This window comes from Chrysochloris asiatica, unplaced genomic scaffold (assembly GCF_000296735.1).
Source record: "Chrysochloris asiatica unplaced genomic scaffold, ChrAsi1.0 scaffold00160, whole genome shotgun sequence".
Classification (NCBI taxonomy): Eukaryota; Metazoa; Chordata; class Mammalia; order Afrosoricida; family Chrysochloridae; genus Chrysochloris; species Chrysochloris asiatica.
The window spans coordinates 842,387-855,808 of record NW_006408678.1 but is presented as its reverse complement, the minus strand read 5'-3'; the positions used below and the strand labels follow the sequence as shown (position 1 = coordinate 855,808).

At 38.9% G+C, this 13,422-nt stretch overlaps 1 protein-coding gene and 1 pseudogene across 1 annotated transcript in view; one reads left to right on the top strand and one right to left on the bottom strand.

The window, feature by feature from the left end:
• The window catches only part of SLC41A2 (solute carrier family 41 (magnesium transporter), member 2), a 124,484-nt gene that overhangs the window by 35,261 nt on the left and 75,801 nt on the right, over nt 1-13,422 (bottom strand). Inside the window, exons 8-9 of the mRNA XM_006871077.1 lie at nt 4,712-4,843; nt 3,600-3,748 (exon numbers count right to left, since the gene is read on the bottom strand). Coding sequence (XP_006871139.1) covers nt 3,600-3,748; nt 4,712-4,843 — 281 coding nt within the window. The remainder of the gene's footprint in view (nt 1-3,599; nt 3,749-4,711; nt 4,844-13,422) is intronic.
• On the top strand, nt 5,265-9,501 carry LOC102828468 (annotated as a pseudogene).

The following is a 13,422-nucleotide window of genomic DNA, read 5'->3' as shown; positions in this document are numbered from 1 at the left end:
GTTCAAAATCACCAGCTGCTCTTTGGAAACCCTATACGAGGATGCTATCAGTCAGTACTGACTCAACATCATTTAACAATAACAATATACTTTGCTAAGCATGATGTTTTTCACTGAAATGGTCCCACCTAACAACGTGTTCTAAGTACATGAGACAAAGTCTTGCCATTCTCGCTTCTAAGGAGAATTCTGAATGTACTTCAAAGGCAAATTTATTTAATCTTCTGGTAGTCCATGGCATATTCAATATTTTTAACCTACACCATAATTCAAATGCATTAATTCTTCTCCTATCTTCTGTATTCATTGCCCAGCTTTCATATATATATGAGGCAATTGAAAACATCTTGACTTGGATCAGACAACACTTCAGTCCTCAAAATAACATTTTCATCACTTTCAAGGTGTTTTTTGCAGTAGATTTGTCCAAGGCACTATTGTCACTTGATTTCTTGACTGCTGCTTCCATGAGTGTTGACTGTGAAACCAGGCAAAATGAAACCCTTGACAATGTCAATTCTTCTCCATTTATCATGCTATTGTTTATTGGTCCAGTTGTGCAGATTTTTGTTTTCTTTACAATGAGTTGTAATCCATCCTAAAGGTTGTAGTTTTTTATCTTCATCAAGTACTTGCAATCCTCTTCGACTTCAGCAAGCAAGTTGTGCCACCTGCATATCACAGATTGTTAATGGAATCTTCCGCCAATCCTGATGCCACACTTTTCATATAATCCAGCTTCAAAGATTATTTGTTCAGCATATTGATGAATAAGCATGGCTACAAGGATGCAACTCGGACACACACCTTTCCTGATTTTAAACACGCCATACTTCCTGATTGCTTTTGAACAACTGCCTCTTGTTCTGTGTACAAATTTAACATGAGCACAATTAAGTGTTCTAGAATTCCTATTCTTTGCAATGTTATCCATAGTTTGTTATGACTCACACAGTCGAATGACTTTACATCAATAAACACAAGTAAGCATCTTTCTGGTATTCTCTGCTTTCACTCAAGAGCCATCTGACATCAGCAATGATATCTCTGTTCCACGTCCTCTCCTAATTCTGTCAAAATGGCAGTTTGGCATCCTTAAGTGACTCAAAAAATTTTTTTATAAAGGAAACAAAGGTAAATTGCTACAATCTGATGAACATGACCTATACTCAGAGCGGTAGTTACTCTAAATACCAACAGAGAAGGAAAGAGTTTTCAAATCAAGTATCAATGCTATCCGCTCTGTACACAGGGTAGATAGGGGCGGGCAACTTGGACATTGGCTACCAAAAATGAGGGGGCAATAAAGGCACAAAGTGACTGGTTTACAAGGTTTCAAAACAGAGTTTAGTTTAAGAGTATGGGGGAAAGAAAGAGTCCCCACTGAATAGCTGTCATCTTGTCTAGATGGGTCTGGTGAAAAGAGATGGGGATAAGATTCGTATGATTCAGTAGTGAATAATTGTTATCATGACTAATTGCGACTGTCACAATTATGAAGGTAGAAGTTTTGTAACAAAAACAGGGGAGTGGTTAATCTTACAGTTTACAGTCCAAAAACAGAGGACCCTAGGATCATCAAGGGAGAAGTGCACAAGCAGATTGCAGGACCTTATCCAGAGAAGCAGCGATGCCAGAGATGGAGGCAGAGTTGGGGACATGGAGAGGGGGAGAGGATGAGGACTCTAGATTCATGGGAAGAGAGGGACTAAGAGCTGGTGGCTAAGAGGCAGACTTGCAGAATGTACCCTTTGGAGATGTAAATTACTATATATGCCTTTGTTGTTGTTGCTGTTGTTATGTGCTGTGGAGTCGGTTCCAACTCATAGTGACCCTGTACAGGGTTTCCGAGGCTGTAAATCTTTACAAGAACAGACAGCCTCATCTTTCTCCCGCAAAACAGCTGGTAGTTTAGAACCGCTGACACTGAGGTTAGCAGCCCAATTTGTAACCACTATGCTACCAGAGCTCCTTATATATGCCTTAGTGTTGTTGTGTTTTTTTTCTTAAAAAAAAAAAAAAAGCTAAAGTGGATAGAGAGAAATACTTTTAAGAGATGGTATATATGAAGGGGATTATAATCATTGCAATGAAACACGTATATGATTTGTTGAATGCAAAAATGATGATCTGCCCTGTAAATTTTCACTCAATCCACAATGAAAACCTTAAAAAAAAAAAAGTATACTGTACAAACATTTCCAAACTTAAAATTAATGTCTATTTAATTAATGAATAAAATGACAAACTGTAAGCAGTGAGACTGTTAGCAATTTAGTAATTTTTCTTGACAAATACGCAACTTGAAAAATAACCTCTTTCATTGAAAAAAATGTCTCCCATTTTCAGACTTGAGCACTTCACATGTGAATGAGGCAAGAGGACTTTTGTAGAAGCAGAGCTGACTGAATAACCCTGAAAATAAAATCACTCCTGCTTACTTTAAAAAAAAAAAGCAAAACAGAAGCCTAAATGGACAAGGTCAGGGCCGTATGGTGGACAGGGTCAGGCTTCCCAATGAAATTCTCCTAGTACAGCCCTTGCTGCTCTCAAAGCACAAGCAGGTCATGATGGGAAAACAAATGGTCAATGCAACTTTCCTTGTGGTTTTCCAATTTTCTTACAACTTTTTCTTATTGAGCTCCAGTGCTCATCCTGTGTCCTTTCAGAAAATCTACCAAAGTGACCCTTCAGGAATCCCCAAAATCAGTTGCTATAGCCTTCTGAGGTGACGTCTCTGCCATAATTTAAGTGACCCCTTAGAAATCACTGTTTGGATTTTTTTTTTTTTTTTTTTTGAAGGAACCCTACTAAGACTAAGACAGTATATTACAGATTGCAGAGACATGTTTCAACATGTTTTGTTTAGAATCAACCCATGCATATATAAACTGGAACCCTATTGCACCACTGTTTGACTTACCTTCGTATATTAACATCTCTCATATGGTTACTGAAAGAATTAAGCTAAACAATGTAGCCTGTAAAGCACACTGCATTATGAAATTAATAATTAAATGAAACTCCTTCCTGTGGAGTTGATTCAGACTCCTGGCGATCCCAGGAGCCTTGGTGGCACAATGGGTAAATCACTGAGGCGTTAACTCCAAGACTCGGTTCTGATTCATAGCAACCCTATATAGAGTTTTGGAGGCTTTTTAAAAAAAATCTTTGCAGGAGTAGAAAGCCTCACCTTTTCCCCATGGAGTGACCAGCAGGCTTGAACCACAGACCTTGGGTTTGCAGTCTGGTGCTTACCCTATGGAGCCATCACACTCCTTATTAGATTACATTAAAACTTGTGTGAGCTTTTTTTATAACACAAATCAATACAAACATATCCCGTTGATTTCTGGAATGTTAAAATATACCATGTGCCTTTAGATTTACAGTTATACTCTGGAATCTTGGTATGGTGCTATTGGATAAGCACTGGACTGCAAACTGCAAAATCAGCAGTTTAAACCCACTAGCCCCTCCTCAGAAACTCTATACACGGTAGCTCTGAGTCAAAACTGAGTCGAAGGCACTTAACAATGACAACAACTCCTTTAGCAATCTAAGCATAAAAGGTATTTCCAGAGGTTTTTAACTCTTACCTGTAGTACAGCAGCAAATAAGAACACAACTATGAAGATTACAGTCAAAGAAGTATGACCACTTTTCATCAAATGAATAGTGTAGAGGAAAATTAAATGTCCAGGAATTACTAAAAGCAGTAGAACTTGGGCAGACTTATTATTCACTCCTGTAATGTAAAATACAAAAGCCATTAGAACAAAATCATATTTTGGTTAATGATAAATCAGTTATTAACGTCTGAGGGTAATATTCGAATTACAGTGGCGTCAAGTCGGTTCTGACTCATAGTGATCCTGTACAGTGTTCCCAAGGAGTAGATGGTGTGTTTGAACCACCAACCTTGAGGCTAACAGTCCAGGGCTTATCCTACAGCACCACACCAGGACTCCACTACATAGCATCACATAAAATGTAGCTGTTAGAAATACATTTCCCAATATACCTCCTATAATTAAATGAAAGGTAATTGATAAATACTTGCTATGAAGGCCATTGGTCAAGATTTTTATATCCATCCTCAAAACAGAGGAAAGACAGAAGAAAGAACATAAAATTCTTAAGGTATAGTAATGCTTTAACTGCATTTATTCCTTTAGAATTCTATTGCTGATATAATAAGACTCTGGGATCTTAATTCAAAAATCAGTAATCACATTTATTTTCATCAAGAAAAAAAGTGACAATAATTTTGAGCTTTAGATATTGTGGTCTTTGTTTTTGGAAACTATATGCCTGCCTGGTAAAAGCAGCAATACAGTGTTACTGATAACACTGCTTGGGACTGAACGCCTATAATTATAAAGATCTCCAAGATTAATATATAAAAGGCAGTACATCTGTCTCCCTAAATTACCTAGCAATGCTTTCTTGTGTGCATAAGTTTCCTCTCTCCTGATCCATAAACAAGTACCTCAGAGAGAGGGATAAAAGTGAAAAACAATACAAATTTTTCAGCAACTGCCGAATTACTACAAATGACTTTTTCTTCACTGAGATCAGCTCTCAAAAAAACTACAATACACCCCCCAGACCCCACAAAAAAATAGGTATTCAACAAATGCTGCCTACTTACACTCTCAGATAGTAATAGTTTTCAGTGCAAACTGTGTAAAAGTTTATAAGCACATACCTGGACCAAAAAATGTTCTAAATGGGTAGTGACAACCTTTGGGTTCATCAGGCAATTCTCCTGGAATGCTGTGTAAATGGAGGTATGTAGATATCCTGCTAGCCTGAATGGCTACCAAATTACCACCAATACCTGTAACATAAAGAAAGACTAAGTATTTAGTTCTCATATTTGAAACAATCCTGGTATGGCGCTATGGTCTAATGCGTCAGACTGCAAAGTTGTTTGAACTGCAAGGTTGGTGGTTCAAGCTCACCAGCTCTCCTTGGAAACCCTATACAGGGTCGCTCTGGGTCGGAACTGACTCGACAACACTTAACAACAACAACAGCATATACATTCACTTTAAAGCAAGTTTCTTCTGAAATGTTGATTTATTTAATGCTGAAGTAGATATTCCAAAGATATTATATAATCACTGTTCTGAAAGACTCAAAAAATATTTTTTCAAACCTGATTCACACTATCTAGTCTAGAAACAGATCAAACCAATCAATTTAAAAAAATTATTACTACATTTCTGGCAAGATGGTAGACTAGGCACACGCACTACATGGATTCTCTACAACACAGATACGAGAGACAAGATAAAACAGATACAGATAAAAATTCTGGCTCCCTGACCTTCAGAAGAAAGGTTAGAGCAGTGATGGAGTGCTTGTTGGGTCGAGCCAAACAGAGACAGCAAGAGAAGAAGACTGGGGACTGGCTGCCCAGATGCAACTCGACCATCTTGTGAGCAGCTTTGGCAGTGGATAGAGGCCTGGCAGAGCAGATTCATGAGGGCAATGGAAAAGAGGTGATTTCTCCTTTGTTTTCTCACGCTCCCCTGGTGACCACAAGTATAGCGAGGTTCCAGTATTTAACCAGCCACACTGCTGCTGGCTTCTCTGTGAGGTGGTCCTAACAGACACTGAAACCAACTCCATCAAGGGCCCCCATGAATTACTTCCAAATTGAGTGCCCTGAACACTGATAACACAGAGGCCAATAGGAACACCATCTAGTGCCAGGAACTCTGCTGTCATATCCCTTCCACAACCACCTCCTGAACACTTTGATTTCTCCCCTCCGGGTCCAACAACTGCACTGTTTGTTTTTTACAAATACAACAACCCACAATGTCCCAGAAAAAACATACAATTTTAGCTCACATGAAGAAACAAGAGAGAAAAGCTTTTAACAAGTGACCACGATGCAGAGCCAGAAGATGTTTCCGAGGAAGAAAAGGTAATAGAACTTATTGAAAAAAATTCAAAAGAATGATAATTAGGTACCTTCAAGGGATCAATAGAAAGACTGAGGAAAGTAAGGAGAACACAACAAAAGCTTTAGAAGAATTCAGGAAAACACTATAAGGACAAACAGATAAAATAAATGTAAATTTTGAAACAATACAAAACCTGCAATTAGAAATCCAAAAGATTAACACTAAGATCTCAGAAATGGGTAATACAATGAAAAGACAAAGGAATAGATGTAAAGCAATGGAAGCCCAAACTAGTGAGCATGAAGATGAATCTCTCAATACTAGTATGCTAGAAGAACCATCAGAAAAAAGGAAAATCTGAAAAAAGCCTGAGAGTTATGTGGGAGACCATGTAGACAAACAACTTACAGGTGAAAACCCACAGCCAAAATGAACTCAGCATAGAAAATTATGTGGGACTAAGAATCCCACACAAAAACTCACACACACAGGAAAATTACACAAAAACTCACACACACAGGAAAATTACAATCAATTTCATACCTATTGATAATTACACTGATTACACATGGATTAAAAGTACCAGTCAAGAGACATAAAGAGCGGAACAGATAAGAAAATAGGATCATTTAATGTGCTGTCTACAAGAGGCATATCAAAAAGATGGAGATAGTCTAAATGCTCATCAACAGAAGAATAGTTAAACTTCAGTACATATATAAAACGAGTATTACCAAACGTCAAAGGAAATGATGAATCTGTGAAACACCTCACAACATGGTTAAACCTGGATGACATGATGTTAAGTGAAACTGTTGTTGTTGTTAAGTGCCTTCTAGTCATTTCTGACTCATACTGACCCTGTATAGGGTTTCTAGGGAGTGGCTGGTGAGCTTGAACCACTGACCTTGCGATTCAAACTGACATTGCAGTCCAGTGCATTATCCCACCATTATCCAGTGCATTGTTCCAAGACAGCCACAGCACTCTTGGAAACCCTATGGGGTAGTTCTTCTCTGCTCTATTGGGTCACTGAGTTGGTGCTGACATGATGGCAATGGTTCTGGTTTTTCATTTGGATACGCTGCAGGGAACTATGTTGTTGTTGTTAGGTGCCATCGAGTCGGTACTGACCCATAGCGACCTTATGCACAGCAGAACGAAACAGTGCCCGATCCTGGGCCAACCTCACTACTGTTGCCACGCTTGAGTCTATTGATGCTGCCACTTGGCCAATCCATCTCGTGGGAACTATAACCTACCATAAAACCTGAATCCAGTTCGAGTATTCAAATTGATTCAGTTGTTGTCCACAGTAATGATCTATCAGAAGAACAGGGCTGCATATTTCTCAATCTCTAATATCCTTTTATACGCAAAACCCACTGTTCAATTAAAAAAAAAATAGCAAAAACCAGTAGAAAGCAGTCAAGAACACACACCCGTATGTCAGCTGTGGGTTTTTGGCAAATGCCTTTTACATGTTAAGGAGGTTCCCTACTATTTGTGGTTTGCTGAGTGTCTGAACTGCTGACCTTGCAGTTGAGTATTTATCCCTATAGTCCACACCAAAACGCCACTGTAAACCATATGATTTTCTAATTCAAAACAGGTAATACCAGTCCATTTCAGCTCACTAATGCTAGGATATTGATTTTTATGTATTTCATTTAATTTTTGACAATTCCCAATTTTCCTAGTTCATATTTCATGCATTCCATATTCCAATAGGAGCCCTGGTGTGGCACTGTGGGTTAATGCGCCAGACTGCAAAGCCGTTTGAACTGCAAGGTTGGCGGTTCAAGCTCACCAGCTGCTCCTTGGAAACCCTATACAGGGTCGCTATGGGTCGGAATTGACTCGACAGCACTTGGCAACAACAACAAATATTCCAATAAGGAGCTGTGGTAGCACAGTGGTTATGAGTCAGTCTGCCAGCCTTCAGGTCAGCAGTTCAAAACTACCAGCCATTCAGCGAGAGAAAGATGTGTAAAATCTACCAACTTTTCAGTTTGAAATTGATCAAACATGCCATTCAGATGCATTGATAATTACTGTTGATTGAAACGTGAAAGTTGGAAATGAAGATGGATCAAGAGTTGGAAAATACGTCCTTGGTGTTAGAAATGAAGGCGGGGATAGCATGAGAGAATTTTGTAAGACCAACAACTTCTTCATTGCAAAGATCTTCTCTTCAACAACATAAACAGACATTTGACACATGGACCTCACCATGTGGAATACACAGGAATCAAACTGACTACATCTGTGGAAAGAAATGTTGGAGAGGCTCAAAATCATCATGCAGAACAATAAGGCCAAGGGCCAGCTGTGGAATGGATAACCAATTGCTCATGTGTCAGCTGAAGAAAGCCAAATACAATCTTGAGTATATCCTACCTGACTCTAGAGACCATCTCAAGACCAGATTTGATGCATTAGGCACTAATGACCGAAGATGAGAGGATTTGTGGGATGACATCAAGAGTACATACACGAAGAAAGCAAAAGGTCATTAAAAAGACAGAAATGAAAGAAAAGGCCAAAGTGAATAAGTGAAAAGCCCCTAACACTTTCTCTTTAATGCAGAGTAGCTAAAGAGAATGGGAGCAATGATGAGGTAAAAGAGCTGAACAGAAAATTTCCAAGGGCAGCTTGAGAAGACTAAGTATTTTAACAAAATATGCATAAGACCTGGAGTTAGAAACCTAGAAACGAAGAACATGCTCAGCCTTTCTCAAGCTGAAATTTCTAACGGAAGTAAAAATTCAAGTCTTGCAATATTAAAGGATTCTAGGGCGGGGGGTGGGTATTGAATGATGCAGGAAGCATCAAAAGAAGATGGAAGAGCTTTCTGTTCCCACCTCTAAGGACAACTGAGTGTGTGTAGACGGTGTGAGGCTGTTCTTTCGACTACCTCCAAACTGTGGCTGTTTGTGCCCTGCATGGAACAGGCTTCACTTTCCTGAGGTATGCTTACGGTCTTTAAGGAAGCTAGGGGGTCTTCAGTTAAGATCCATTTTTATCAAGTTCATATTCAAGGCATTCTGTGAAAAGCTTGCTTTCCTGGGTTAAAAATAGTAACTACCTGTGTCCAAGTTGTTGCACTTTAAAGCATTCATTCATACCACTGCAGTCATCTATAGCTTTACAGTACTCTTTCCAATACCTACTTATACCTTCTGTTCAAAAAAGTGTTCGAAATAAAACAAAGAGCCTTAACTGAGAAGAAACAGAAAACAGTCAGTGCATTCCCAGAATCGAGGATTTTGAGTTTTGTGTCCGGATCCCTGGAGGTGGTATCACAAAAGCATACCATGATTAAAGGTCTGTTCCAGTTTCTGCTCCAGTCTAGTCTCAGTTTAGCTGTTGCAGAGAAATCCCAATGGCAGTTCTACTGAAATTTGTTTCCAAAGATGACAGTATTCTAGATGCCTTGGATCTCGTTGGGTATTTTAATGAATGGCTTCAGGTTATCAAACCAAGTATCAATGACCCAAAAGCTTCTGTTTTATCATGGAAAATACCAAGTTTTTGGAAATTACTCTTTGGCAGTGGTCTTCCCCCCACACTTTTCTGATCTTGTTTCAATTTTATACCACATGTCTCAAGGTATTTATCAGTGATACAACTATTAAACATTCTATTATAAAATTGTACTATCTGAGGATGTGTCAGGAAGTTAAGTTTTTGCTTTCCATAGAAAATTTTAGAGAAACAAGGATTAACAAAAGGTTATTTCTGCTATACATCATATACATCATATATAACATATGCAGACTTTGCACAATAAAGCCGTTTTGACTGCAAAGGAAAAAAGATGAAAGAAATATACAGAGGTACTGTACCAAAGAGAATTAGGTGACATTCAACCATTTCAGGAGGTAGCAGATGATCGAGAACTGATGGTAATGAAAGAAGAAGTCTAAGCTGCATTTGGGAAAAACAAGGAATTGACAGAATACCAACTGAAATGGCTCATTAAACTGATGTAGCAATGGAAATACTCACTAGACCAGGCTAAGAAATTTGGAGGCCATCTGCCTGATCTACTGACTAGAAGAGATCTATGTCTGGGCTCATTCCAAAGAAAGGTGACTACAGAATGCAGAATGACTTAACAATATCACTAACATCACATGCAAAGAACATTTTGCTGAATACAGTTTTTTAAAAGTGGCACCAGTACATTGATTCAGATTCATAAGAAGGCATGGAACGAGAGAGCACACTGCAGGTATACAATGTATTTGGGCTGAAAGCAGAGAACACCAGATAGATGTTTACCTGTGTTTCATTGACTATGAAAAGGCATTCAACTGTGTGAATCATAACGAACTATAGGTAATATTGAAAAGAACGTGAGTTTCAGAACACCTAATTGTGCTCTTATAGAAACTGTACACAGACTAATAGAAGAAGGTGATGCTTAAAAGCTGTCTTAAAATCAGGAAAGGTGTGTAACAGGGTTGTATCTGGTCACCACAATTATTCAATCTGTAAGCTAAGCAAATTATCTGAGAAGCTGGACTATATGAAGAAGTATGTGACACATTAGGGTTGGAGGAAGACTCATTAACAATCTGTGGTATTGATATGACACAATCTTGCTTGCTGAAAGTCAAGAGGAAATGAAGCATTTGCAGATGAAGATCAAAGAATGCAGCCTTCAGTACAGATTACAACTCAATGTAAAGAAAAAAAAAATTTCTCACAACTGGACCAGTAAACAACATAATGATAAACAGAGAAAAGATTGAAGTTGTCAAGAATTCCATTTTAGACAATGTACTGCACTGAGCTACAAAAGACCTCTTTAAAGTACTGAAGAGCAAATAAGTCACTTGGAGGACTAACAGGTGCCTGACCCAAGCTATAGTATTTTCAATTACCTCCCAGGCATGTGAAAGTTGTACAATTAATAAGGAAGACTGAAAAAGAACTGACAACTTTGAAATATGGTGCTGGCAAAGAATATTGAAAGTACCATGGACTGCCAGAAGAAGAAATCTGTCTTGGAAGTAACCACCAGAATATTCCTTAGAAGTAAGGATAACAAGACTGTCTTTTGCATTATGGACATGTTATCAGTAGGAACCAGTCCCTGGAAAAGGACATCCTACTTGGTAAAGTAGAGGGTCTGAGAAAACAAAGAAAGATCCCCAATGAGATGGACTGACACAGTGGCTGGAACAAGGGGCTCACACACAACAAATGGGAAGATGACTCTGATCCTGACAGTACTTCTTTCTGTTATGTACAGACAGAGTCGCTATGAGTTGGAGTCAACTCAACGGCACCAAACAACCACCACCATTTATTTATGGATCAGGTTACCAAAATTTATATTTACTAGACACATTTATAATTTCCTTCACATCCATGAAGTGCCCTGGTGGACACAGCAGTTAAGCACTTAACTGTTAACATCAACCTACCAGCTGCTCCGTGGGAAAAAGATGGAGCAGTCTGGTTCCAGAAAGATTGCTGATGTTAAGTGCTGTCAAGTTGGGTCTGACTCATAGCAACCCAGTATAGGTTTTCCAAGGAGCGGCTGGTGGGTATGAACTGTCGACCTTTCAATTCAAGCTGTCCTTGTGGTCCAGTGTTTACCCTATAGTGCCACACCAGGACTCCTCCATAAAGATCTGTTGTTGTTATTATGTGCTGTGGAGTCGGTTCCGACTCCTAGCGACAGCCTTGGAAACCCTCTAGGGAAGTCCTACTCTGTCTTATGGGGTCACTATGAGTCAGAATTGACTTGACAGCAATGGGTATATATTGGCTATCCACACCCACACTGAAAAACATTGAGAATACCTTTTATTTCTTCTAACATCAATAACAGCAACAATAAACAAAATAAAAGGTAAGCATAAAAATAAACAACAAAGAATAGCATCTAAAAAAATCTCTAAAAATTGAACTAAACAGGCCAATCAAGCTGGCAAAGCACTTACAATCCCTAGTATTCATAAAATCCCTATTATTAATAAAAATGATGCCTCCAAATGAGTTAGTGTATATGAGTCCTAGTGTGGTGCTATAGGATAAGTACTGGACTGCAGGGTCAGTTTGAACTGCAAAGTTGGTGGTTCAAACTCTCAAGGGGCTCCTCAGAAACCCTATACAGGGTCATTATGCGTTGGAACCGACTTGACAGTACACAACCATCACCAACCATCAACCACCACCACCACTTACTAGCTTTAATACCTTTGCCATATTACTTAATCTTTTGAACCTTGGTTATATCACCTCAAAACAATCACTTAAAATACTTGTCTTTTCATAGTCTAATAATGACAATATTCTATATCCTACTTAGGTAAGTAGTTACTGGGGTCTTAAAAGCTTGTAAGTAACCACCTAAGGTGCAACTAATGGTCCAAAAGAAAGAAGAGTGAAGAAAATTGAAGATGCATGGTAACAATCAGTCCAATGGACTAATAGACCATGTAACTATCAGTTTCCAGAACCCTAAGACTCGAAGAACTAGATGGTACTCAGCTACCACCACCAACTGCTCTGAAAGGGATCACATTAGAAGGCTCATGATGAATGAGAGAAAAATGTAGAACATAACTCCAAACCATAAAAGAGACCAGGCTTACTGGTAGGACAGAGATGGGTGGTACCCAGAAACTATGACCCTTAGTCACCCTTAAGGTCTGGAAATGAACTCACACCATGGCTAAATTTTAGTCCAACAAAAGACAGGAACAATAACACTTGGGAGGTATGCACACCTTGTAATAATTAACCAAAATGGCAGCATTTCATATTAGAGCCTCCTCCTCTAATGGTACCAGTTGCCCTTCCTCTACCCTGTATTTTCCATAGCATTTGCCTTCTAACATGCCTATTATTGATATATTTATTAATTTATAGTTTATTTTCTGTGTCCTTCAAACTAGAATGTAAGCTCCATGAGGACAGATGTTTGGTTTGGGTTCTTCCCCCCTAATTTGTCCAATGATATACCACCAGAGCCTAGGACATTGCCTACACATGGTAATAGTTTGCAAAGTATTTGCTCAATGAATGAATGTATTAATTAGCTCACTTATAGAAAAAATCCCATGGTGGGATAACTTCTAAAATTGTAAAGGTACTCATCAATAATGAACCCATTTCCCTAGACTTAGGCCCATGCTTTAGAAGGACGATCTCTGAATGAAGTGTGACATCATGGTTGTCGTCAGTTGCCACTGAGTCAGCTCCACCTCATGGCAACCTTATACATAATGGAACTAAGCACTGCCCAGTCCTGTGTGGTCTTCATGATCATTGGTATGTTGGAGCCCATTGTTGCAGTCACTGTGTCAATCCGTTTCATGGAAGGTTCCCTTTGCTTTCCAATGACCTTCTACCAACAAGATACTCCTTTCTAGGGAATGGTCTTCCGTGATGATGAGTTCAAAGTAATTAAGATAAAGTCTCAGCATCCTAGCTACTAAAGAGAATTCTGGCTCAATTTCTTCCAAGACAGTCTTGGCTG